Here is a 26,708-nt window from a genome sequence, read left to right on the forward strand (position 1 = left end):
CACCCCAAGCGTGTCCCTGTCACCTCCTCTCCCCGTGCCGAGGCTCCCCATTCCCGGGGCAGGGGAGAGCTGGTGATGGGAGGGACACGCGTGGGGCGCTGCGGGAACCGCGTTTTTGGGGCAGACAGGGACAGCCAGGCCCTTGAGAGGGCCACGGGGTGGAGAACGGGGCAGGCAGCGGGGGGCAGGGGGGTGCTGGGGACGCTGGGGACAGGCACATCCAGGGGCGGCTGGCACAGCCAGATGTGTGCACAGGGAGTGGCCTGGGGTGGGCCAGATGTGCGGGGGCGCAGGTGGGCACTCGCCACCTGCAGCGCCGCTGGACGCTCTCTGGGTACCGGCTGCGGCGGGGAGGGCGCGACCCCCGGTACGGGGAGGGTGACCCCGGGGCGGGGGAAGGTGACCCCTGCCGGGGTCCGGCCGAGGGCGCGGCCCCGCGCTCCCCGCGCCCGGCGGTACCGGGAGAGGCGCGGGGGGGCGGCTCGGTCCGGCGGGGGGGGCGGGGCGGGGCGGCGCTGACGTCACGCCGCGGGCCAGAGCGAGGCTGCCGGGAGCCGGGAGCCGGCGGCCGAGGCTCCGCAGCCGCCCCGCACCGAGCCCTGAGCCCCGCGCCCCGCGCACAGCCCCGCGCCCCGAGCCCCGCGCCCCGAGCCCCGCGCCGAGCAGGGCGGGCGGCGGGCGCACCATGCCGGCCTGACCGAGGGGCGCGGACATCGATCCCCGGGCGCGGAGTCTGAATTAATCCGGGCAGCCGGAGCGGGGAGGGGGGGCGGCGGTGGAGGAGGAGGAGGAGGAGGCGGCGGCGGCGGCGGCGGGGGGGTGGGGGAGGAAGGCAGCGAGCGAGCGGGCGAGGCAGCGGCAGAGCCCGGCGGCCACCATGGAACTGGCGATGGAGAACCTGGGCAGCCTGCACGGAGTCCCGCACTCGCAGCCCGCCGAGCTGCTGAGCCCCGCGCACGGGCGGCAGAGCTCGCACCGCAACCTGGTGCCGCACGGCCGGCCCGCCATGGTCTCGGGCATGGCCTCCATCCTGGAGGGGGGCGACTACCGCGGCGAGCACAGCCTGGGAGCCCCGCTGCACCCCGCCATGAGCATGTCCTGCGAGTCGCCCTCCGGCATGAGCCTGAGCAGCACCTACACCACGCTGACTCCCCTGCAGCACCTGCCGCCCATCTCCACCGTCTCGGAGAAGTTCCACCACCCGCACCACCACCACCACCACCACCACCCGCACCAGCGCCTGGCCGGCAACGTCAGCGGTAGCTTCACCCTCATGCGCGACGAGCGGAGCTTGGCCTCCATGGGCAACCTCTACAGCCACTACCCCAAGGACATGCCGGCCATGGGGCAGCCCCTGTCGCCGCTGCCCAACGGGCTGGGCAGCCTCCACAACGCCCAGCAGCCGCTGGCCCCCTACGGCCCCGCCGGCCACTTGCCCAACGAGAAGATGCTCTCGCCCAACGGCTTCGACTCGCACGCCGCGATGCTGTCCCGGGGCGAGGAGCACCTGGCGCGGGGTCTGGCGGCGCCCAGCTCGGCCATGATGCCGCCGCTCAACGGGATGCACCCGCACGGCCACCCGCACGGCCAGCCCGGAGCATCGCTGCTGGGCGAGCGGGAGCGCCCCGCGCCCGGCCCCGGCTCCCAGCCCGGCGGCTCCGGCCAGGTGGAGGAAATCAACACCAAGGAGGTGGCTCAGCGGATCACGGCCGAGCTGAAGCGGTACAGCATCCCGCAGGCCATCTTCGCGCAGAGGATCTTGTGCCGCTCCCAGGGGACCCTCTCGGACCTGCTGCGGAACCCCAAGCCCTGGAGTAAGCTCAAGTCCGGCCGGGAGACTTTCCGCAGGATGTGGAAATGGTTGCAGGAGCCGGAATTTCAGAGGATGTCGGCGCTCAGACTGGCAGGTAGGACACGGCACGGCTCGGGCCGCCCGCCCCGAACCTCCGGGCGGGTGGGTCAGGGGGTGCTGCGAACACGCGTGGGAACCCTCAGGGATTCCGGGGTTGCCATCGCGAACTGGGGCCGGGCTCGGGCGGTGTTACCGAGCCGGTTTGTAAGACCGAAGGGAAGGGATTTATATTTAAGGTGAGTTATACCTAAGGCGAATTTCCGCCTCCCCGGGCCTGCTGCTGCCCGCGGAAGATGCGGGATCGCGAATGGAGGGAACCGAGAGTGCCGGTTCTCCTCCGCCCGCCCGCCTGCCTCGGGGATTTCCCTCTCGGTGCCGCCGAACCGGCCCCGTGGAGCCGGCAGTATCCTGGAACTCCTCCGCGGTCGGTTCGGCCGCCGCCTCTCGGTACCGGGGCCGCGCTCAGGGGAATCTCCGGGCCGGGGCTGCGGGGCCGGGGCCGCGCTCCGTTCCCTTCGGGCACCGGCTGCTCTCGGCAGAAGGAACGAGCCCCGCCTGCTCCGTGCCTCCGCTTCCCAGTTGTGCTGAGGTCCCGCAGCGCCGTTCCCCGCCGTCTCGGGCAGGCGCTGGGCCGAGGCTTTGCTGGAGAAATGCGGGGTTTCTGTGCCGAGGGCGGGCGGGGGTCGCGGGGGAAGGGGCCGGAGGCTGGGACAGAGGGGACAGCGGCGAGCGGGGACGTGCCCGCTGCTCCCCGCCAGCCCCGGCGTGAGCCGCTCCCCCCGGAAAGCAGCGGAGCTCTTGGCTCCGCGGGGCCGAGCCGTGGTGGACAAAACACACGTTAGTGATTTTTAATTTATTTTTTAAGAAATCCGAGCTCCCCGTGGGGACGGGAAAAGCCAGCGACGAGGACCCGCCGTTATTTATGGGGAAGAGCAGCGTTCATATGTATTTAGTGTAATTCAGTTGCTCTTTAATTAGGGCAGGGTAGTGGCATCTTTTAGTTCCAGTCGATGCCCTATTGAAAAGCAGTTAATAGAATGCAAATTGTTCCTGGCTTTACAAGGTTCTGGTAAATAAAGATTTAAACACTGCCGCGATCGGCCGTTTAATGCCCCCGTTGTTGGGGCTAATTGAGCAGCGGGCTTGGGTTTCTGCCTCTCCAGAACTGGAAATAATAATGAATAATTCAAAAATAATAATAGCAATAATAATTAAAAATAACCGTGATGGTGATGATAAAAAGGCGGCGGCAGCTGGGGGAAGCTCAGGGGGAAGCCTCTCCTCTGCCCGCCTCGAGAGATCCCTGTCCCCGGCCCGAGTCAGGGATCCCTGTCCCCGAACCGGCTCGGAGGTTCCCTGTCCCTGCTGTCACCTCTTTGCTCCTCTCGCCGCCCTGGGAGGTTTATTCTCCCCAGAATGATTTTTCTTCCCCGGCGCCGTTTCCCTCGGCGCCAAGGCCGCCATGTCCCCATTATTTACAGGCATTAACCCCCCAGATTTCCGGGGAACGGGGTTTCTTCATTTGCTCTCTACGAAAACAGGAAAAAAACCCCACCAACCACCAGCCCAGCCTCCGGCCGTGAATCCTCCCGTGTTCCGCTCGCTCCCCACGCGGGCCCGGGCCGCCCCACGCGGTTCGTGGAGGGGCTCGGCCGAGCTGCCCCCCCCGGTCCTGCCGCTTTGTTCCGGCCCCGAGCCCTGCTGGGTCCCGCTTTCGTTTCGCTCCTGCCGCCCTCTCGCCCGCCCGGGCCCGGCCCTGGGCTCCGCCCCAGCCCCTGGGGCTCAGCCCGGCCCGGCTGCCGGGGGAAGGGGTCGCGCTGGGGGGAGCCGGGCCCGAGCCCCCCGAGCGATGCAGGTGAATCCGCAGCCCGGCCCAGCCCGAGGCCTCGGGATGAGTCCGCTCGTTTTTTCCGGCTGCTGGAGGGGTCTGGATGATTGCAACCTTCGCCCCCTGGCAAGCAGGGAAGGGACCTGGGCAGCGAGCGGAATTTTTCCTTCCCGGTAAAAGTGGGGGGAAAAAAAAAAAGTATTCGACTTGTGGCAACACGGGACAAGGACTGGTCCTGGTTCTGATCCTATTCCTGTTTCTGTCCTGGTTCTATTCCTCTTTCTGGTCCTGTTCCTGGTCTTGGTCCTGGTTCTGATCCCGGTCCTATTCTTATTCCTATTCTTTTTGTTGTTGTAGTTGTTCGTATTTTTGATCCCAGTCCTGGTCCCGGTCCGGGGCCGCCGGAGTCCATCTGATGGATTAGTCCGAGTCACTGAGCCGCGGATCGATGACCACGCCGGGCCCCTGGAAATGGCACCCGCCGCTTTTCTCCTCTTTCCACCCCAGTTCCCCCCGTCCCGCCGCCCCCTCCGCAGATGAACCATTAATTATTCAGCTGGGACATGAGGGGGCTGCAGCTCCGGCCGCCCCGGGCTCCCTCCGGCCCCGCTCGCCCCAAGGGGCTCCGCAAAAGAGGAGGGGTCCCACGGAGAAACATCTGGGCAGCAGCTGGCGGTGCCCAGCCCGTCCCCTCGGGCCATTCATCTCTGCGACCTCCGGGCCCGCTCCACATTCATCTCCACAAACTTCGTGACCGCCCCACGAGGCTCGCGGGGGGCCGTGGGTGACGGAGAGCTCCCACGGGGGCACTTTGGGGAGTCCCTGCATGGGTCTGACCCCCACCCGCTAAACCCCGGCCCCTCGTGCCCTGGGGGCGGAAAAGGCATCGCTTTCTCCCCCGAGGGCTGATGTGGGAGGTGGGGGCGTTCCTGCGCTTCCAGCCCCGCGTGGGCGCCGAGGGCAGCGGGTGCCTCCCCACCCTCCCCACCCTCCCCACCCTCCCCACCCTCCCCACCCTCCCCACCCTCGCGCGGCTGTGGCTGCGCTCCCATCCCAGCCCCCTCCCCAGCACGGATTTGTTCCGACACTCAGGACCAGGAAATCCCCTCGCGATTCTTTCTCTGGAGGGTGACAGCACCGTCGTGCCCTTTTCGCGACACGGCGCTCCCCACTCGCTGTCTCCATCCCCAGCTCGAAGGGGGATCCCTCTCCTCCCGTGCTTTTCCCGGCTGCGCGTGGAATTCACGCCCGTGGGTGGGTGCGGCTGGCCCGGAGGGGCCTGGGCAGCTCCCGGAGCCGGACAGTTCCTCCTGCTTTTACATTCGCTTCTCCTTTTCCCTCTCCAACCTTTCGTTTTATTTTTCCATTAATACTTGGACCCTCCACCGCCGTTTTTTCGTTCTCCATTTTAATTTTTTTTTTTCGTTTTAACTTGATTTTGTTCGTTTTGTTTGGATTTTCTTTCTTTCTTTCTTTCTTTCTTTCTTTCTTTCTTTCTTTCTTTCTTTCTTTCTTTCTTTCTTTCTTTCTTTCTTTCTTTCTTTCTTTCTTTCTTTCTTTCTTTCTTTCTTTCTTTCTTTCTTTCTTTCTCTTCTTTCTCTTCTTTCTCTTCTTTCTCTTCTTTCTCTTCTTTCTCTTCTTTCTCTTCTTTCTCTTCTTTCTCTTCTTTCTCTTCTTTCTCTTCTTTCTCTTCTTTCTCTTCTTTCTCTTCTTTCTCTTCTTTCTCTTCTTTCTCTTCTTTCTCTTCTTTCTCTTCTTTCTCTTCTTTCTCTCTTCCTTCTCTTCCTTCTCTTTCTTCTTTCTTTCTCTTTTTTCTTTCTCTTTTTTCTTCCTGCCTATTTACCTTTCTTTTCCTTTTTCCCCCCCCTTCTTTTTTTCTTTCTTTTCCTTTCTTTTTAAATTCTTCCTCTCCTCCTATGAATCCCTTCCCCGAGCACGTCTCCGCCGTAACACGAAGCGTCGTAATTCAACAAAAACCCCAAAACCAGCCCGAAACTGCGAGCACGATCGCGGGGCTGGGCCAAGACAAATGCCCGAGAGCTTTGACAACACCAATAATTAATGTCACTAATTAATACCGCGAATTAATACACAGACGTGCTAGCAAAAGGGACAAAATGGCGCTGAATAAAACATCGGGAAATATATATTTAATTTTTTTTTTCACGAGTTTTGTTTTAATTTCAGCCTCTTTCAAACGACTTTGGCCCAACGACAGCTCCTCCTGGCCCGCGGCCACCGGGGGCACCGGGGCGGCTCCGGGAGATCCCGGCCCGGCTCTGGCCCGGGAGAGCGGCGGAAAATCGCGGATGGTTTCGCTTCATCCGATCCGCGCGTGGCCGCAGGCGACGGGAAAAGGCTCCGCAGCCGAGGGGAGCTCTGGAGGAACGGGAGCGAACGGGTTTTGTCGCCGTAAAATGGGGGAAAACAAGAGTTTGGGGGTGCCGGCTGCCAGCGGCTCCTCCCGGCCCGAGAGAGCTGCCAGGCAGGGAATCGGAGAAAGATTCGGGAAAAGAGGCAAAGCTTTGTCCCCGTTGGGGAAAAAAAAAAACCAAACCAAAACAAACCCAAAACAGCGTGTTTTTTTGTTTTGATTTGGGTTGGTTTTGTTTGGTTTTTTTTTAACTTGAATTTAATTTTTTTTCCTTCAATTGCAATTTTATTTTGCTTTTTTTTTTGGTTTTTTGTTTGTTTTTATTGTTGGTGGTGGTTTTTTTTTTTTTTTTTTAGCTCGTTAATAGAGTTGGAACGAGATGAGCTTTAAGTTCCCCTCCGATCCAAGCCGTTCTGGGATTCCGTGAATTAGAGGCGACCTTTTCCTCCGGTGCGGAGCCGCCCGCATGGAGCGGCGACCCCGGCTGCGCTCCGCTCCTGTCCGTGCGCCGTGTCCCGCAGCTCCCCGTGTCCCCACTGCCTGATCCCCGTGTCCCCACTGCCTGATCCCCGTGTCCCCATTGCCTGATCCCCGTGTCCCCATTGCCTGATCCCCGTGTCCCCACTGCCTGACCCCCGTGTCCCCATTGCCTGATCCCCGTGTCCCCATTGCCTGATCCCCGTGTCCCCACTGCCTGATCCCCGTGTCCCCACTGCCTGATCCCCGTGTCCCCATTGCCTGACCCCCGTGTCCCCATTGCCTGATCCCCGTGTCCCCATTGCCTGATCCCCATGTCCCGCAGCTCCCCGTGTCCCCATTGCCTGATCCCGCAGCTCCCCGTGTCCAGCTCCCCGTGTCCCCATTGCCTGATCCCCGTGTCCCCACTGCCTGATCCCCGTGTCCCCATTGCCTGATCCCCGTGTCCCGCAGCTCCCCGTGTCCCCATTGCCTGATCCCCGTGTCCAGCTCCCCGTGTCCCCATTGCCTGACCCCCGTGTCCCCACTGCCTGATCCCCGTGTCCCCATTGCCTGATCCCCGTGTCCCCATTGCCTGACCCCCGTGTCCCCACTGCCCGCACCCTCCGCTCCCCGCACCGCGCCCTTATCAGCGCGGCGGGGCCGCCTCGCTCCGCCCGCGGCTGTTTTTCTGTTTGCTCCTAATCTGAGCGTCAGAAGGGGCCAATAAACCTCCCGCAGGTTAAACATTAAATGGGGTTCCTTCCCCCCACCCCGCAGGAAACAACCTCCCCTCTCCGCGGGTGCCTCCCACCCGCGCCCGTGGGGTTCTGTTCCCCCAAACGCTGCTCCCCAATCCCCAATCCCCAACCCCAATCCCCCACGCATCGCCCCGGCCCCGGGGGCCGCACCTGGGGCTTTTCTCGCCGCCTCCTTTTATTTTGGGTTCGCGTTTTGGGTGGTTTTTTGTTGGGTTTATCTTTTTCTGGGTGTACAACACGGGGGTGATAATTTTTTTCCTTGTCCTGTCAATCGCCACTGAAACCATAAGGGAGAGATAACAGAGAAGAGAAAACTCTCGGAGTGACCTTTGAATCAATTTGAAAAACCTCATTTAACTGATAAGTCTTGAAAGGCCCAGAACTAATTTGAAAATACATCTATTAAAATCTCATTGCCGCTGCCTGGGAGCTGCTGGGAAGGGTGTGCGAGGCGACTTCCCGGGGTCGGGGGAGCCGGGAGAGCAGGTTTGAGCCCTGCTCAACAAAGAGATTGCAGAGCTGACTGCAAAATGATGGGGCTTAGACCAGGAGAAAAATAAGAATATTAAAAGAGAATGGGTTTTTCTCTCCCAGCTGGTGGGGAAAGGGGAGATTTACAGCATTTTCCTACCATAACCAGGCACGGAGTCTGGGATCGCAGACAGAATATTGGATTTTTTTATTATTTTTTATTTTTTTTTTCCCTTCAGAAAACAAATCCAATATTTTCTCATTCTGCTCAGAGGCAGCTGCAGGCCCGGGGAGCCTGTGGCTCTGGGGGGGGCAGCCGTGCCCCAGTGAGGAGCTGAGGAGGGAGCTCTGTGCTCCCATTGCTGCATTTTGTGCCCAACTTGGTGCCAAAAAAGCAGAGGAAGCAGAGGGATGGTGAAGGCAGGAGAAGACCAGAGGCAGGGCCCAGGCTCCTGTTTTCCTGCCTTGGGAATGTCCTGCCTTGCCCTGGGCATCACCTGCGTGCAGAGGAAACAAAAATCTCTGCAGAAACCTCCTGGAGCCACCGGGGGCTCCTGGTGTGAGGCTGTCACGGCTTGGAGCAGGGTGCTGATGGCTGACTTGAACCACAAGCACAAAAATAAGATTTAAAATAAAACAAACTCCATCCGAGCCTGGTTTGAAAGAACTGGGGCTTGGCAGCTCGGTTGGGGTGCAGAAATCCAACTGCCCTCCTGCTCCAGAGCTTGGGGTGCAATTTGGGATGCTGCTGTGTTAGGGCAGGCCGTGTTCCCTGCGGGAATCGCTGCCTCCCTGGCTCTGACAGAAGTGGTCCAGCCACCTCTCAGCCCTAGCACCTCCCTGGCTGGACAGGAGGAGTCTCCCAAGGTTCCCTGAGGTTTTTGGAAAGGTTCAGGCAGAGGGAGGCACCCTGAGGCATTGGGCAGCTCTGATCTGCCCTCACCCCATATCCACATTCCCACATGGCTCTGGCCTGGCTTCTTTTTTGGATTTGAGCTGAGATGTCCAAATTCCTGTAGTTTAGCAGGAAGCTGAGGCTGAAAGGATGAGTCCCATTAACCCAGGATGTGTCCCATCGAGCTGGGACTCGGTGTGATCAGCAGGGATGTGCACTTGGCCATGGCCCTGCTCCTGCACAGAGAGCTTGGGGTCAGCCCCTACTTTTGAAAACTGGCCCAAATGAGAAGCTGGAGTCCAAAATTCCCCCTCCAGTCCATCCATCCTCATCCAGAAGCGATGCTGGGTGGGAGTGATGCAGGAATGTGCTGGGGCAGGGAGGTGCTGGCGAGCAGCATCTTTTGGCAGCCGAGTGTTTAATCCTGGCTCCGTGCAGGACTGAGGCCGCTGAGCGGCAAAATTTGCTGATTTAATGGAAATTCAAAAATCTCCTTAATACCTCAAATGACACAGGGAGATCTCTGTATCCAGCAAGATGTAAACCAAACGGGCTTGGACAGGAGAAATGGATTTTTAAAACATTTGGTGTTGTTAAAAAATAACAAAGCAAAGAGGCAATGTGGATTCTCTGGTGCTGGAAGGAGGGACCAGGGTACTTAAAAAATAAAAACCCAGTATTAAAATTGAGCGATATTTGTATGGACACAGGCAAGATTTCAAGATTTACCTTAATAATTCAATCTTAGGACATTCATATACATATATACATATATACATATATATATATATATATATTCTATTAGGGATCTGCAATACTCCAAACACTGGTGGTTTCTGCAGTGCAAGGCGAGGTGGTACAGAACTGGTTTTAAAGCCATTCCATGGGGTTCAAGGTGCTTCATGTCAGGAGAAATTGTGTCTGAGGTGTTTCACAGGGCTGTGGGTTGCTCGTATTCCTTCTGTTGCTCAGATTTGGGGATTTGGGAAACCTCGTCAGCCCCGGCAGACTGAGGGTGGCTCAGCTTTGCCCAGCCTGAGAGGAGGAGATGGAAAATGGAGCAGGAGGAGAAAGCAGGGGCTGCTGTGGGACTGGCTGCACTCTCCCTGATTTGAGAGGAGGGAGGAAAATCCCAACATCTTGACAAAAAAAACCAAAAAAACAAAAAACAAAATCCGAGGGAAGAGCAAATTGCAGCTTTTGCTGCTGCCTTGGCCAGGGGTGCCAACCCCGCTCTGCTGCGCTCGGGGCTCAGCAGGATGAGGCAGCAAAGGGAGGCTGCTGCTCTCCCATCCAGGCTGGAGGAGAACAGAGCTCTCCTGCTCTAGGAATGAATTTGGGGAGTGCTCAATATTTGTGCCGAGGGAGCTCGGTGTGTGGCACAGCCCCGAGGGCACCGCCGGGAACACAAAGGGTTCGGTTTGGCTGTCAGGGACCCTGTGAAACCCCCAAATGGAGCAAGAGCAGGGGAAACACCTCGGGCCACAGCGATCTGCCAAGGTGACGGCGTCCCCGAGGAGTCCCCACAGGCTGGGGAAGCCAAGGTAGCCCCTGGGAATGTCCCAAAGCCTCGCCACAGCAAGTGCCACCACGGGGAAGGGACACGAGCTGCGACCTGGCCACGGCGTGAGGGGCTGAGCATCCCCACCCCCTCGGGCCTCAGTTTCCCAGGGCAGCAGTGGGGACGGGGGTGCTCTGGCATTCCCTGCGGAGCCTTTGGGGCGGGGGACGAGGCTCCTTTGTGGGAGTCACGCTCCTCCCGGCCGATAAAGAGCAGGTAATGAGCCAAGTGTCTCCATTAGGGATAAAATTGCAAATGCACCGGGAGCTGCTGACGGGCGATAGCATCAGGGGCTGACAGAGATCTCAGCGGCTCCGGGGGAGCTGCTCCCACTGCGGAGCAGCGCAGACCCCGCCACGGGGCCGGGGAATGCAGTGACAGCATCCCAGCCCTGCAATTTTTCCGTAGACCTGGCCCTACCTCGTATTTTTTCCCGTTTTCCGAGGGTCCCCTGTTTGCCCTGAGGCGGCACCCCCAGATAAATTCCGGCCGGGATGGGGGATGGATCCGCCGCCTTTTCCTCTGTGGATGCAGCAGCACCTGGCTGGAATGTGATGCTCGATGCCAAAGGGATTTGTGCTGCCAGTGATGGTGACACTGCCCTGCCAGGCCTCAGAGGCACCCCAAGGCCACTGGAAATGGCTGCCTGGATCGATGCCTGACGTTAATCCTCTTTTTGGGGCCAAACTGAGGGATTTTGGTGACATTTCTCAAGCGGAAGGCAGTGAATCCCCACCCTGGCATTTCCACAGGAGCTCCTCTACTGGACTCCAGCTGAACCACCCAAAGCCATTCGCTCGCTTGCCCACACAAATGGGCAGCCACAAAACAGAAATTGAAAAATAAATCATCAAAATCAGGGCATTTATCTGAGGAAAGATGATTCCAAACCAGCTTGCTTTTCCTGGAAAAATTTGAAAGCATCTCCCAAAAACCATAACAGCCTTTTCCACCCCAAACTGGTGATTCCTCTGCTTTGAACACCTCCAAGAAAATACCCAGATTATTTATTTGCTCTGGTTTTTGTCACCGTGGTGAGGTGGTCTCCTCTCAGTGGGTACCTGGGGTGAGCCAGGTCCTTCATCCTTGGGAAAAGTGTCCCTGGAGGGACATTTAGGGCATTGGGGGGCTCAGACCCCCCCCCCCCCCCCCATGCTCGTACCCCAGCATTTTTCAGGGTGTTTGTGGAGGGTTTGTGCTTCCTCTGGATGAGGGATTTATCCTGGTGCCGCAGCCCAGTCCGGGTACTCCGGGAATGCCGATGGTGGGAGGGAGCAGCCCCCCGGCAGTGTCACTGTCACAGCCCCCCGGTAGTGTCACTGTCACAGCCCCTGGCAGTGTCACTGTCACAGCCCCCCGGTAGTGTCACTGTTACAGCCCCCGACAGTGTCACTGCCACAGCCCCCAACAGTGTCACTGTCACCTGGCAGAGTCCCCAGCAGTGTCACTGTTACAGCCCCTGGCAGTGTCACTGCCACAGCCCCTGGCAGTGTCCCTGTCACAGCCCCTGGCAGTGACTCCTGTTGTGCAAGAACGGGAGAAAAGAGGCAGAAATGGAAAGGGGGACGGAAGGTGGGGAACAAAGGGGCTGCTGGGCACTGGGCTCGGGCAGAGCTGTGACACCCTGTGGGTCCTCTCACTCCCTCCTCTCCTCCCTTTGCTCTTCCTTATCCTTCTTTTCTTTTCCTTTTTTCTTTCTTCTTTATCTTTGCTTTTTCTCCCTTTCCCCCTCTTCTTTTTATTTTATCTTTTCATTTTTTTCCCTCCTTTTTCTTTCCCTTTCCCTATCTCTCTTTTTCTTTTCCTTGTATTTTTCCTTTTATTTTATCTAATTTTTTTATTTATTTTTCTTTCCCTTTTTCCTTCTTCATCTGCATCTCCTTCTCCTGTTCCTCTTCTTCTCTTTTCTCTCTCTTTCTTCACTTTATTCCCTTTTCCTCTGACTCATTTCTCTCTGCTCTCTTTCCCCCTATTCCCCCATTCACTCCTTTCCTTCTCAACACATTTTACCCCCCAAACCCTTCCCAGCAGCTTCCCAAGAGAAACAATTCCCTGTAAACCACTCCCCACAGCCTCTTCCCCGAGCTGTGCTGTCACATTCCACCGTCCCACCTTTGGGGGAAAGCCCTGGGGACGGGCAGCTCCTGCCCGGGAAAGGGGCAGGGGATGGGGCAGGTGATGGGGCAGGGAAAGGGGCAGGGAAAGGGGCAGGGGATGGGGCAGGGGATGGGGCAGGGGATGGGGCAGGGGATGGGGCAGGGGATGGGGCAGGGAAAGGGGCAGGGAATGGGGCAGGGGATGGGGCAGGGAAAGGGGCAGGGAATGGGGCAGGGGATGGGGCAGGGAAAGGGGCAGGGGATGGGGCAGGTGATGGGGCAGGGAAAGGGGCAGGGAATGGGGCAGGGGATGGGGCAGGGAAAGGGGCAGGGGATGGGGCAGGTGATGGGGCAGGGAAAGAGGCAGGGAAAGGGGCAGGGAAAGGGGCAGGGAAAGGGGCAGGGGATGGGGCAGGGGATGGGGCAGGGGATGGGGCAGGGGATGGGGCAGGGGATGGGGCAGGGAAAGGGGCAGGGAAAGGGGCAGGGAAAGGGGCAGGGAAAGGGGCAGGGGATGGGGCAGGGGATGGGGCAGGGGATGGGGCAGGGGATGGGGCAGGGAAAGGGGCAGGGAAAGGGGCAGGGAAAGGGGCAGGGGATGGGGCAGGGGATGGGGCAGGGGATGGGGCAGGGGATGGGGCAGGGAAAGGGGCAGGGAAAGGGGCAGGGAATGGGGCAGGGAATGGGGCAGGGAATGGGGCAGGGAATGGGGCAGGGAAAGGGGCAGGGAAAGGGGCAGGGAAAGGGGCAGGGAAAGGGGCAGGGGATGGGGCAGGGGATGGGGCAGTGGATGGGGCAGGGGATGGGGCAGGGAATGGGGCAGGGGATGGGGCAGGGAATGGGGCAGGGAATGGGGCAGGGAAAGGGGCAGGGAAAGGGGCAGGGAAAGGGGCAGGGGAAGGGGCAGGGAAAGGGGCAGGGAAAGGGGCAGGGAAAGGGGCAGGGAAAGGGGCAGGGGATGGGGCAGGGGATGGGGCAGGGGATGGGGCAGGGGATGGGGCAGGGGATGGGGCAGGGAAAGGGGCAGGGAAAGGGGCAGGGGATGGGGCAGGGGATGGGGCAGGGGATGGGGCAGGGAAAGGGGCAGGGAAAGGGGCAGGGAAAGGGGCAGGGAAAGGGGCAGGGGATGGGGCAGGGGATGGGGCAGGGGATGGGGCAGGGGATGGGGCAGGGAAAGGGGCAGGGAAAGGGGCAGGGAAAGGGGCAGGGGATGGGGCAGCTCCTTGGGGATGAATCCCCCTCCCCGCAGCCCTCCCCACAAACCTGCCGGCGAGCTCCCGCCGGTCACGTCGCCATCAAAGTGATGTGCCAGCAATATCCAACACACAGTTAAAGCCACTCGTGGGAGTTTCAATAAAATCGACCGGGCAGGATCAATGGGCTGCGCTGGCCCCATCCCCACCCGGAATGGGGCGGGGGAACGGGGGGGCGGCCCAGGAAAAACACCCAGGGCTGCGAAATGGGGGCGGTGGGAGGGGGGAGCTGATTACAAATCTATCCCATCCTTGCCGTGATTAATTGCTGCTTTACCAGAAGGAACAGCGCGGGGTGGGGGTCATTTTTAAAGGTAGCGTTGAGGAGGGAGTTTCTCTGCTGCCTTTGGACGGGAGGAGGCAGGAGCCCTTTGCCCGTGGGTTTCCCTCCCGGCAGGACGGGGCCGGGAGCAGCAGCCGGTGGGCAGTGATCATTCACCCCCACCCAGCAGAGATCTGGGAGCTGGGAACGGCCCTCCCCAGCCACGCAGGGGAAGCTGGAGCCAGCTGGGATCACTGGTGTCCCACGCTGGGTTGGAGAGCTGGCTCAGCTCCCAGCCAGGGCACCGATTGCTGGCTGCAGGTTCCGGCTGCCCCTCACCCTAAAACCCCACCTTCACCCCACGCTGGGACTTTCAAAGGGCTCTGAGTCCTTCCCAGAGCTCAGGGGGTCTCGGTCCTGCCCTGCTCTCCCCGGAGATGCCCAGCTCAAATTAAAACATCATCCATCGTTACAGTGGCAGCGCATAATCCCTGGCAGATCAGTGCAATTACTGCGGGAAATGCCTTGGGAGCTGAACTAATAACGCCGGGCCGGTGTATTAACAGTCACTGGCTTAGCGCCGGCCACACCACGGCGGCACCACGAGCGTGGGGGGACGGGCGGGGACATCCCGGGGGACAGCGGGGTCCCGGTGGGGCTCTGGGTGGTGGCTGTGAGGGGATTTTGGGGTGACTTTCCTGTCCCTTATGTGTGGGGCAGTGATGGGGAGCGATGGGGCAGTGATGGGGCAGTGATGGGGAGCGATGGGGCAGAGATGGGGCAGAGATGGGGCAGTGATGGGGCAGTGATGGGGGAGTGATGGGGCAGAGATGGGGCAGTGATGGGGCAGAGATGGGGCAGTGATGGGGCAGTGATGGGGGAGTGATGGGGGAGTGATGGGGCAGTGATGGGGAGCGATGGGGAGCGATGGGGCAGTGATGGGCAGTGATGGGCAGTGATGGGCAGTGATGGGGCAGTGATGGGGCAGAGATGGGGCAGAGATGGGGCAGAGATGGGGCAGAGATGGGGCAGTGATGGGGGAGTGATGGGGGAGTGATGGGGCAGTGATGGGGAGCGATGGGGCAGTGATGGGGCAGTGATGGGGCAGTGATGGGGAGCGATGGGGCAGTGATGGGGAGCGATGGGGCAGTGATGGGGAGCGATGGGGCAGTGATGGGGAGCGATGGGGCAGTGATGGGGAGCGATGGGGCAGTGATGGGGGAGTGATGGGGGAGTGATGGGGCAGTGATGGGGAGTGATGGGGCAGTGATGGGGAGCGATGGGGCAGTGATGGGGCAGTGATGGGGCAGTGATGGGGAGCGATGGGGCAGTGATGGGCAGTGATGGGGCAGTGATGGGGCAGTGATGGGGCAGTGATGGGGAGCGATGGGGCAGTGATGGGCAGTGATGGGGCAGTGATGGGGCAGTGATGGGGAGCGATGGGGCAGTGATGGGGAGCGATGGGGCAGCGATGGGGCAGTGATGGGCAGAGATGGGGCAGTGATGGGGAGCGATGGGGCAGTGATGGGGAGCAATGGGTAGCGATGGGGCAGAGATGGGGCAGTGATGGGGAGCGATGGGGCAGAGATGGGGCAGAGATGTGGCACACGGAACTTCCCTCTCCGGGCCGCCAGTGCCATTCCCGCGGCTCCCGATGTTTCCCAGCCCATCTCCCCCCCGGGGCGTGGGTGGACCGCTCCATCCCGTGTGCGCGGCGCGGCCGGACCGGCCCATGGTGCTCAGAGAGGGGGGTGCAAGGGCCGGACCATCGGGCAGCCGGGGGGAGCGGGTTGTACCACTGTGTCCGCCCCGGGGGGAGTGCGCCCGGCCATCCGCAGGGGGGCGCCAGCGCGGCGGGGACGGCACAGCGAGGCTGGGGGGGGCGGGGCGGAACAAACCATTCCCGGCTGTGGGGGGAGCGGGCGGGACCAGCGCTCTGAAATGGTGGGGGGGGGGGCGGGCTGGGACCCCTCCTCACCCTCAGCCTGGGAGGGGTCGGTGTCACTCTGGGCCAGAGGGGTGAGGGGGACACAGCTGGGGGGCCATGCTGAGCACCAGAACGGGGTTTTTGTCCCTGCCGCTGTCACAGAATTCCAGACTGGTTTCAATCCCATCCAGCCCCACCCCCTGCCATGGCAGGGACACCTTCCACCATCCCAGGCTGCTCCAAGCCCCGTCCAGCCTGGCCTTGGGCACTGCCAGGGATCCAGGGGCAGCCCCAGCTGCTCTGGGCACCCTGTGCCAGGGCCTGCCCACCCTCCCAGCCAACAATTCCTTCCCAATATCCCATCCAGCCCTGCCCTCTGGCACTGGAAGCCATTCCCTGTGTCCTGTCCCTGCAGGCCTTGTCCCCAGTCCCTCTCCAGCTCTCCTGGAGCCCCTTTAGGCCCTGCAAGGGGCTCTGAGCTCTCCCTGGAGCCTTCTCTTCTCCAGGTGAGCACCCCCAGCTCTCCCAGCCTGGCTCCAGAGCAGAGGGGCTCCAGCCCTTGGAGCAGCTCCGTGGCCTCCTCTGGACTGGCTCCAGCAGCTCCACGTCCTCCTGATGTTGTTCCCCAGGGCTGGGGCAGCTCTGCAGGTGGGGTCTCACCTGAGCACAGGGGCACAGGGGCAGAATCCCCCCTCCCCTGCTGCCCACGCTGGGGGCTCAGCCCAGCACAGGGGGGTTCCTGGGGTCAGTGCCCGTGGCCGGGGCAGGTTGAGCCTCCCACCCACCAACAGCCCAAGTCCTTCTCCCCAGGGCTGCTCTCCATGAGTTCATCTCCCAGTCTGTGCTCAGGGCTGGGATTCCTCTGACCCTGCTGGGCTGGGCACCTGCCCCCTGTGCTCGCTCTGTGCCAGGTGGGAACACCTGGGATTTGAGGTCACATTGGAGCCGGGCTGTGACAAGGGCTGCCACAGGGCTGGGAACTCCCTGGAGAAGGGCACACCTTGGAGGGGCTCCAGTCTGCATCTCCCTCCTGCCATGCGCTGCTGGGGCTCAGGGATAACCCAGAGCAGCCGATGTCCCTGTGCAGATCATCCTGCCCACCTTCAGAGGGTCCTGGAGACACAAACCTTGGACACCACACCCTGAGGATTACAGACTGTCCTGGTTTCCCCTGCACTACAGAGGAAGAAATCCAGCAGCCCACTGGGAACTGACTCGGCCAAGCCCCGAGGGACCTTCCCATCTCACCCCGAGAAATGTGCCCAGGACCAGATTTAATCAGGAAATGGAGGAAACTCTTGGGTTTTTCCCCTCCACTGCTTTTTTCCCTTTCTCCATCACATGTTCTGTGGTTGATGATGGCTCTGGGCCCTCTCTGGACACCGCCTCTGCTGAGACTCGTGCAGGTCCAACACCCTTTGATGGAAGACTTGTCACTGACACTGAACTTGCTCATTGTCCCTGCTCAAGTTCCAGGTGCAGGAGCAGCTGGAGGCAGGAACAGGCTGCTGGGAATCCCTGATGCCAAAGGGAGATCCTTGCTGCTCCTCTCCTGTGTGAAGGGGCAAGGACAGAGTGGAATGCACAGGACCTTCAGCCATGAGTGTCACAGCGATGCCACCCCAGATTCCCATCACAGCCTCCTTGTCCAGCATTACCTTGTTCTCACAGAATGGCAGAATCCTGGAATATCCTGAGCTGGAAGGGACCCTCAGGGATGATCAGTGCAGCCCCTGGCCCTGCCCAGACCCCCCAACAAGCCCACCCTGAGCATCCCTGAGAGCGCTGTCCAAACGCTCCTGGAGCTCTGGCAGCCTTGGGGCCGGGCCCATTCCCTGGGGAGCCTGGGCAGTGCCAGCAGCCTCGGGGGGAAGAACCTTTCCCAATGTCTGACCCAACACCAGCCCTTCCTGCAGCTGCGACACAAATCAAACCCCAAACTCCCCTTTTCCCCCCCAGATTCTGTACTTGGGGCTCTTGCACCAACGCCGAGCACAAGCAAGTCCTGCTGACTCCAAGGAAAAGTTATTTCAGGGGATGGAGGTTTTCCAGCCGCATCCCCACCTCATCCCCTGCTCCGCTGCCATCCCTCCGGGCGCTGCCGCTGCTGCCTGACTCCGGCACTTCATTAGCACCAATTTGCTCTCGTCACGCTAAGTGGTGCTGACTCGGGAGAGGAGTCAGGAGAACCCAGCAGCCGCCAGCACTCCCAGGGCTCCTGCCCGGCCCTGCCCCACTGGAGCAGCTGCTCCGGTCCCAGGCAGCAGCTCCCCATGGCCGTGGTCTCCACCGGAACAATAAAAGCAGCTGATCCTGGTCCAAAAAAAGGCCTGGAAAAGGAGGAAATGGAACAAATGGGGGGAATTAACTCCCCAACGGGGCTGTGAGCTGATCCGGTTCCCCTGGGTGGTGGGGAGAGAGGAGCAGGGCACCAGGTCTGCCTTCACAAAGGTGTCTGGAATAGCAAGTGGAAAATGAAACCTCTGCAGAAAGGAAATGCTTTTAACAACAAACTCACCTTTTTAAGTCATGTGAAACTGTCTCAGTGTCCCTGAGGGGTTTGGTGGCTGCCACCAGGGCCAGAACAGCTCACTTGGAAAGGACAAGAATAAAACCAGGGCAAATGTGGAGGAATGGAGCCAAGCCTGGCTGCAGCAGCCACAGCTCCTTTGTGTCACTTCAGCCGCCCTCAAACCAAACAAACTCGTCTGCTTCAGTGCTGGGAAAGCTGAAAATGCCACCCATGGAAGGACAGGCCAAGTTTGAGAAGTGGAGGAGAGGAAATGAGGTGTCTTGGGGGCTCTTCTGCGTGTTGGGACAGCTCCGATGATCCCAAATCGGGAAGAGATGGAATCCCCGCCTTGGGAAGGACCCTTGTCACCTGAGCAGAGGATGGAGGGCTTGTGCTTCCCTTTCCAGTCCCTTCCCTCCAGATGCCACCCCTGGGAGTCCCTGGGCTCTGGGGAATGTGTGGGGTGGGCTGGATCAGAGCTGCTCCCTGGGATGAGCCACGGAATCCTCGGTGTGGAAGGGAAGCGAAGGGAAGCGCAGGCGGCAGCGCTTTGTCTCATCTCATCTCATCTCATCTCACCTCCTCATTTGCAGCGTTCAGAGGAAGATTTAATTTGCTGGGCTCGGGGAGAGGCTCCCCTGCAGCTCTGGCTGCATACCAATGACCAGGGGCTCTCCTCGTCCTGCCCGAGCTGCAGGGACAGCAGGGGAAGCCTGGCCCCACCGCGGGACATGTGCCATGGGGACACCGAGGGACACGTGTGGGGCTGCCAGCCCCGGCTGGGCCAGGCCAGTCCTACCCAGGCAGACACATCACAGCTCCTGGCCACATCTCTCACACTCTGAATGGCTTCTGATGGCTTTTATTTCATTACAGAGTGGCTCAGATGCTCTGGGATCATGGCGCACAAAATTCCCCATGAGTTTTGGAGCCCAAAAGGTGTTTTTTTTACCATGTGCTGCTGAGGTCTGGAGGATCCCAGGAATGGGCACTGCAGGGCAGGCCCTGCTCCTGTCATTGCATGGTTGACACCACATCCCCTGTGCCCATCTGTTTGTGTTTGGAACCAAATGGGGTTTCAGGGGAAAAAGGAAAAAAAAGGCAAAAAAAGAAAGTTGAGGTTTGTTTTTTGAGTACTTTTCCTTTGTTCAATACCGCTGCCTGTCCTGTCAGCATTGTGTTCTCCCAGCTGGAGAAGATCTGAATTTCTGTGACAAATCTCTTTGGCCTCCTTTCCTGCAGTGCCAAGAGAAGTCAAACCAAGCTCTCACAGTTGCCCCAGCACCCAGCCAGCCCCACTGTGAAGCAGAGGATTGCTGGTTTGGAGTTAAAGCTCCCTGATCTCTGCTCCAGACCCTGGGTGAGGCTCTGGGCTCATTCCTGTTTGCTCAGAGCTGAAGTTCCCAAAACCAGAACAGCGGGGTTGGAGCTGAACCACTGACACCCAGCCCCCTTCTCTGGGAAAGGGACTGACATCACAGAGCCATGGAGCTGTTAAGGCTGGAAAAGACCTCTTAGATCAAGTTCAGCCATCAACACAGCATCACTCCCATGTTCCCTGCTCAAACGTGTCCCCAGGTGCCACATCCACACATTTTTTGAACACTTCCAGGGATGGTGACTCCACCATTTCCCTGGGCACGCTGTGCCAGGGCTGGGCAACCTTTCCCATGAGCAAAATTTCCCTCATATCCAATCTTAACCTCCCCTGGTGCAACTTGAGGCCATTTCCTTCTGCCATTTGTTACTTGGGAGAAGGGTCTGACCCCTACCTGGCCACAGCCTCCTTTCAGATCCCTCTGCCCCTTCAAGGAGAAGGGGAAACTGAGGCAGTCCAGGGGCTGGGCCCATCTCAAAGGCATGGAGAGAAACCAGCTTTGCTCAGGGCCATTTCCCACCCCGTGCCTGCCGGTGGAATCAGCCCATCCCACCTTTGCACCAGGGACACCTGGCCCCACCTGGCCAACCACATCCAGCTTCCCCCTCTCCATCCCTTCCTCCACGTCTCTCTGAGCCCATAAATGCTCCTCCGTCCCCTTCCACCCCTGGGAGATGATTTGGCAAGGAGAAAAAGAGAGAAACTGGTGGGTTTTGTGCAGATTTTTTTTCCCCCTAACCTTGCTTACAGCCTTCGTGCTGGCTCTGAAAGCCCCTGGCTGTCTTTTGTGATTTCAACAAATCACCAGCACTTAAGCAAAGTGGGCAGAAAATTACAGGTTGTATTGCAAGTGAATGGAGAGGGAGAGCACGCTGGGGCCAAAAACCAGAGGTTTGCTGGTATAATAGAGAAAGCAGGGACTGGCAGGCTGAGGAAGCCTGCAAAGCCATCAGGTATTAGTTAAATGCTTGGCGGGGTTCACGCTGCGAGGCATAATTGCAGTTCCTGAGCAGCAGCCATTTGATTGTCTCTATTATGTCCCCTCTGAAATGATTTGGGAGATGTTTCGCTCGGAGCTGTCAAGGTTAAGCCAAGGAAAACGCGCTCCCTCTGACATGAGGCTCCCGAGAGGCAGAGACCCTCGGCAGAATCCTCCGGAGGGAGGGTGGGATGCCTCTGCTTTTCAGGCTCTTTCCTCTTGCTTTCCCTGCCCGAGGTTCCTCCTTGTCTTTGCTCCTTGTGTTTTTTCTGCAGCGGGGTCAGAGCTGCCCCGGGGATGGGGTTGTTTGGATTGTGTGCCTGCTGTGTGGAGGGATCTGTGCCGTCACTCCATCCCTCTGCGTCTGGTGTCCCCTCCTTGTCACTTCTGAGCTCCTTGGTTTGGTTTGGAGGGCGTGAAATGAGCTGGGGAGGGGTTGAGGGAGGAGAAACCCCCTCTGTGGGTGAGCCTAACCCCTCATTGGCCAACAGAGCATCCCCCAGCAATGGGAGACCTCAACCCATCTCTCCCATGGTTAGTCCTGCCACTGCCAGGGTCCTGTGTGCCCCAGGAGGAGCAGGACAAGCCCAGGAACAAATCCTGTCCTGTGGGGACACGATGCAGAGGCCGGGGTGGAAATGTCCCCATCCCCAGCCCAGCCCAGAGAGCCGGGAAGGACACGATGGAAAAACAACATCAAACCAAGACTGGGTTATTTGGATCTTAAAACTTGGGGGGGAAAAAAGGGATTTTGAAGCACAAAGAAAATACCTCACCCAGAGCTGATATGGGTGGGAGTCAGAGCCGTGCCTCCGGCTGCCCCTCGTCCCTGCTGCCTGCGGGGACGTGGGGACAGCCACCGCCAGCCTGCCTGGGAAAGCAGCGCCCAGGGGATGGGGAATGGGAAAAAGATCCTCCGTTGAGGGGCTGATGGCTGCCGTAAATAGATCTGAGCAGCGTCCCCATCGATCGCTGCTGTGCGGAGCTGTAATTAGATTGAGCTGGGGGAGAGGGGTGTTGGGCTGCGTCAGCAGAAAGGGAAATTAATAAATAAACAAACGAGCACAGGAAATGTGGGATGTGGCCGCCGGCAGCAGCACAGACCAAAAATAACCCAAAATAGCAGGGGACTCAGGGCTGAGGAGCGGGATGTCACCTGCCTGAACAATGGCACTGGTTTTACTGCAGGAGTCCAGTTTTACAGCAAGGCCCTGGTGGTTTGTGTTTGCCTCAGAGCTCAGAGTTATTAATGGGAGACTGGGTTGTAATAATCACTCCTATAAAAGGAATGGGAGGTTGGAAAGCTGAAAGCCTGAATCTCGGGCTGGGTGTCCAGCACTGTGGTGGGAATGGGTGCCAGCAGACAGGAGAGGCTGGAATGGCAGGGTGACAGCTGGGTCATCCCCAGGTCCCGTGGGGACGTTGGAGGCGTTGCAAGTGCCATCCTGCAGGGCAAAAGCACTGCAGGGTGGAGTGTGAGGAGCCCACCTTGGGCACAGGAGGAGCTGAGCATGCCGCGGGTGCCGGGAGGATGCGGGGAGGGTGGGCAAAGGGGCACAAGTGTGGGGGGAATTTTTCTGTTTGTTGTTTGGCTTGGGGGGACTTTGGGTTTGTTTTTTTAAAAAAATACATGTCTGGGGGAAAAAAAGTCAAATTTTCTATAAAGGCTTTTTTTGTTTGTTCTTTTTGCAAGCATCTGATGGTCATAGGGTAGGTTTCCACATTCTCTGCTGGCTGTTTGAGTAAGGTACCCCTGGGACAGGGTCCCCTGGCATCACTCAGTGTCTCTCTGTCCCTAAGGATGGTGGTGAGCAGCCAAACCCGCCTGGGGGGGAGAAGGGGAGGGGAAGGTTCTCCACTGGCTTTAGCAGGGGTGGCTGATTTGGACTGAGAGTGGTTGGTGGTGTCCAGCTCGGTGCCTCCCGTCCCCTGTGCAGTGGGAGCAGAGCTGGTGGCTCCCAGCACCGCATGGGGACAGCACCAGGACGGAGCCCAGCAGCTGGGACACACAGCTAAATCTGCTGGATAAATTGTCTGCTCCAGATTTCCCCAGCTCTAGGTGGAAGGGGTGGATACCATCCTTCCTCTCAGGTCGAGGTGATGTGAAGAGGGCTTGTAGTGGAGGCAGCTGAGGAACTACAGGAGGAGGAGATTGCTTGTTTCTAGTGGGGAAGAAATTACTCCAAACACCCTCCCACTACTCCTGGACTACCCACCACCTCCCCTTTGGCTGTGGAGGTGTGTTTGGAGAGCAGGAAGGGGGTTTAGCCCAAGGTGCAGTGCTGTCCCATCCCTGCAGCATCTCAACCTTGGCTCCAGCCCCTCTGAGCTCTGTGCTTGGAGCTTGGAACTTGCTTTGACCCCTGCAGCCCAAAGAGGGTCCTGCAGAGCCTGAGAGGAGCAAGCTGGAATCCGCCACCCAGACAGCAAATGACTCAAGGGAGCCATGCCTTCCCTGCAAAATCCTTCAGAAGACCTGAACCAAGAAACCCCAAAAGCTGAAAACCCGGGCAAGAGCAGGACTTCCTCTGGGAAGTCTTCAGCCCACGGTTTGCTCTCTCTTCTCTGAGCTTCCCAGGAGGAAATGCTTTGTCCCCAGCCATGCAGGGTCAGATCCATGCCCTCCCTCGCCCATGGCATCTCAGGTTCCTGTAGTTCCATGTCTGGTTGAGTCTCGAGAAGCCAAATCCCTGAGCAGCCAGATCAAACCTTGACAGCTTCAGGGTTGGCCCTGCTTTGAGCTGGATCAGCCACCACTTTGTAGTTTTCTAGGAAAACATAGCAAAGGTCTCCTTGTCCCACCTCTTCCACCAACAGTGTGCTTGATATCCCCACAATTAAAATTCATATATTTGTTTATTTTACTGACTTCCCCCTCTGCCCTCATGCAGAGTGCTGGGGTCAGGGGGGCTTTCCTGGCTTCCCCACATGACAGCCCCTCTGTGCCGACCTTTGGCTCAAGCCAAACCTGTAGGGAAGGCTTTTAATTCAATGCTGACAAATGTGCCAGAGAATCCGGTAGCAAAGGCACACAGGGGACACAGAATTTCCTGGGGCCTCCAGTGGCTCAGGCAGGAAAAGCTCTCCCCAGGGCAGGTGGGTCTGTGATCAGCCCTTCCAAGCTGATGCTGTGAGATTAAGGCTGCAGAGTGACCAATCCTTAATGTCCCCGTCCCCGGCTCTTCCCTGCATTTCTGAGCTGGCAGCTGGATGTGGTGGCCAAGAGACACCGGTTCCCTGAGTCCTCCAGGAAGATCTGCAGAGGTGATGAGGAGAGTGAGACCATGCTAAGGGAGGCCGATGCATAACCCCCAAAATTTAGAGATGAATCCCAATAGCCAGTCTCCAGGAGCAGAGCAGTCCAGGGCTTTCCTCAGTCTTTAGTCCCAGGGCCAGCTGTAGATGCTGAGATTTTCTGGGCTTCCCCCAGGCTTTTGTCACACTGGTGTCACAAGAGGCCGTTGTCCCTTCCCAGCAGGATCTCAGGAGGCACAGGGAGGAGAGGAGGGAGTGGAGGGACACGAGCCAGCGAGCTTCCCGGAGGGAAGGGCCTGGATTTTGGGAGGCAGCCGGGCAACCTGCAAGAGGGCCAGGGTGGGGAGCCCCAATTAACAGCCCTGTTCTCTCTTTTGAACATCTCCAGCTTGCAAACGCAAGGAGCAGGAGCAGCAGAAGGACCGGAGCCTGCAGCCCAAGAAGCAGCGCCTGGTCTTCACGGACCTGCAGCGCCGCACCCTGATCGCCATCTTCAAGGAGAACAAGCGCCCGTCCAAGGAGATGCAGATGACCATCTCCCAGCAGCTGGGCCTGGAGCTCAACACCGTCAGCAACTTCTTCATGAACGCCCGCCGGCGGTGCATGAACCGCTGGCAGGAGGAGCCAGGCGCCAACCCTGGGGTCCCCTCGTCGTCTACAAGCACTTTCTCCAAAGCATGATGTCCCCCAGCCCTCCCTGCCCCTTCCTGGATGTCCCCCTCATGACAAAGCCAACCCCAGACTCACACGCATGGCCTGATAGGGGTGGGTGCTTTTGGGGTGGGTCCATCAGCCTCCCAAACCCTCAGCTGGGTGTCACCCATGGATGTGGGCCTCAGGCCACCTCCTGCTGCCACCTCCTGCTGCCATGTCCTGCCAGCTCATGGAGCAGGGACAGGGTTTGTGACCAGGTCACCTCTGTCCCCAGGAGGGCTCAGAGGAAACCCTGGGGAGCAAGGGGTGGTGTGGGATGGAGGGAGGAGCGAGGCTCTGTTTGGAAGGAAACATCCCTGGTCCTTGGGGATCACAGAGCCTTGTCTTCCCCCTCCCATGAAGGTTTTTGGGGAGAGGGGCCTGTCCTGACCTCTGAACCAGCCTTGATCTCTGTCACAGCCATCCTTACGGCTCCCACAGGGGAGGGGTAGAGGTGGGGGTGACACAAGAACTGTTGTCACAGGCTGGGCTCTGGCACAGCCCCGCTGGACCAGGGCAAGACCTGCCACGGTTCAAAGGGGACTGAGCAGGGAAAGCGCTCCCAATGTGCCTGGAGGGCTCCTGGGCCCTGCCAGGTCTCTGGGTGCTGGAGGTTTTCCCCTGTTGAGGTGCAGTGGGTTCCCCAAAGCAGCCAGACCCTCTGTGCCAGCACCACATGGCACTTCCACCTCTTGAGGGGTTTGGAAACCTGGCTGAGGACATTCCTATTCCCCCTTTTCCTCTATGGGCATTTCCTCTGATCCCCCCGGGCACTCTGAGGAGCACCCACACCCCAAGGCCCCTCATGCACTCACAGCCCCTGACCCACGAGAGCATCCCGCTCCCAGATCCCTCCCAGAGAAGCTCCGCGGTGAAGGAGTCCCCTCCTGCCTCCATGGACCCGAGCACCCCATCCCAAGGGGACCCCAGCTGCTCCGCGTCGCCCGGCGCCCCAGCAGGTCAAAGAAGCACATTTTAGCTACAGAAATCGGGTATTTAAAAATAACAATTGTTCAAAAGGAGATGGGAGGAGAGACTTGGAGCGAAGGATCTGATCTTTCCTGGTGACTGGCTCCACCTTTCACCTCTGGATTTCTGGTTCATTTTTTGGCTGAGGAATGGACACAGACAAAGCAGATTTGTTGGCTTTGCATCTCACCCCATCCACCCCTCGATACACACTCTTCCCCTCCCATCTCCCTTTTCATCTCTGTTACCAAAGAAATTATGAAACCAAAAACGCAACAACAACAACAACAACAAAATTCCCTCTTGGGAACCAACGTTGGTGCACGGTGGGAAAAGAAAAATCCGAGGGATCTGGTGGCAAAATCCAGCCCTGGGTGTGAGAAGGGGGAAAACTCCCCGAAAAAATTGAAAGGGAAAAAAAAAACCAACCTCCCCCCCCAAAAAAGGAATAACAACAGAAACCACAACGAAACAAGCTCAACAAAGACCGGCAACTTATCAAAAAGACGCCAGATTATTTTTTTTTTTTTGTGCCAATTAACAACCTGCCTTAAACGCGAATTTCTGGAGCAATGGTACTTAGCTTCAAAAGGGATCGTTTCCTCCGAGCTCTCCATGGTGACTTGTGCCATATAAAAAAGCAATCACGAGGCCAAACCCTTACAATCAACCCTCTCCCAGCCCCCCAGGGCTCCTTGCCAGCCCAGGGTGTCCTCGGGAGGAGCTGGAGGTGCCGCTGGGGATGGGGAAGGGCTGGGAGAGGCTTGGGGATGAAGGGGGAGGCAAGGTCCCCCTCTTCCCCCACCACTTGGGGAAAAAGAAAACCAACCACCAACCAAAAAAAACAAACCAAAACGGGACACTCTTGAATTTATGCGGGTAAAAAGTACCATCTGTGTTCTAGTGCTATGGTTTCTTCGATTCACTTTACTTTGAGAGTGATCAGTTGTGTCACAGGAAGGCACCTTGTGGAAAAGAAGGAAAAAAAAAAAAAAAGAAAAGGAAAGAAAAGGGTATGTGTTCAGAAAAACAAAAAAAAATCCAAAACCAAAAAAAAAAAAAAAAAGAGCACCCCAAAAAATAGAGAAAAGAAAGGACAAAAGAATGAAGAGAGAAAGAAAAAAACCCCTGCACACGAAGCCCTGAGCAGGCAGGGTCAGAAGACGTCTTGAACCAAAGAGCTGCT

The 26,708-nt window shown here is 58.7% G+C and overlaps 1 protein-coding gene across 1 annotated transcript; it reads left to right on the top strand.

Moving 5' to 3' along the window:
- Positions 1–877: 877 nt before the first annotated feature.
- Positions 878–26,083, top strand: ONECUT3 (one cut homeobox 3). The gene is made up of 2 exons (XM_086862952.1): positions 878–1,907; positions 24,249–26,083. The coding sequence occupies exons 1-2, from the start codon at positions 878–880 to the stop codon at positions 24,539–24,541; spliced, it is 1,323 nt and encodes a 440-aa protein (XP_086719078.1). The 3' UTR covers positions 24,542–26,083.
- Positions 26,084–26,708: the final 625 nt, after the last annotated feature.

The sequence above is a fragment of the Cyanistes caeruleus genome, chromosome 25, assembly GCF_971803275.1.
Source record: "Cyanistes caeruleus chromosome 25, bCyaCae1.hap1.1, whole genome shotgun sequence".
NCBI classification, from domain to species: Eukaryota; Metazoa; Chordata; class Aves; order Passeriformes; family Paridae; genus Cyanistes; species Cyanistes caeruleus.

Bases quoted from the DNA above. Each gene is read 5' to 3' on its own strand.
- ONECUT3 (XM_086862952.1), top strand. From the start codon at position 878: ATGGAACTGGCGATGGAGAACCTGGGCAGCCTGCACGGAGTCCCGCAC. The intron at 1,908-24,248 runs GTAGGACACGGC...GAACATCTCCAG, and splicing joins GTCGGCGCTCAGACTGGCAG to CTTGCAAACGCAAGGAGCAG.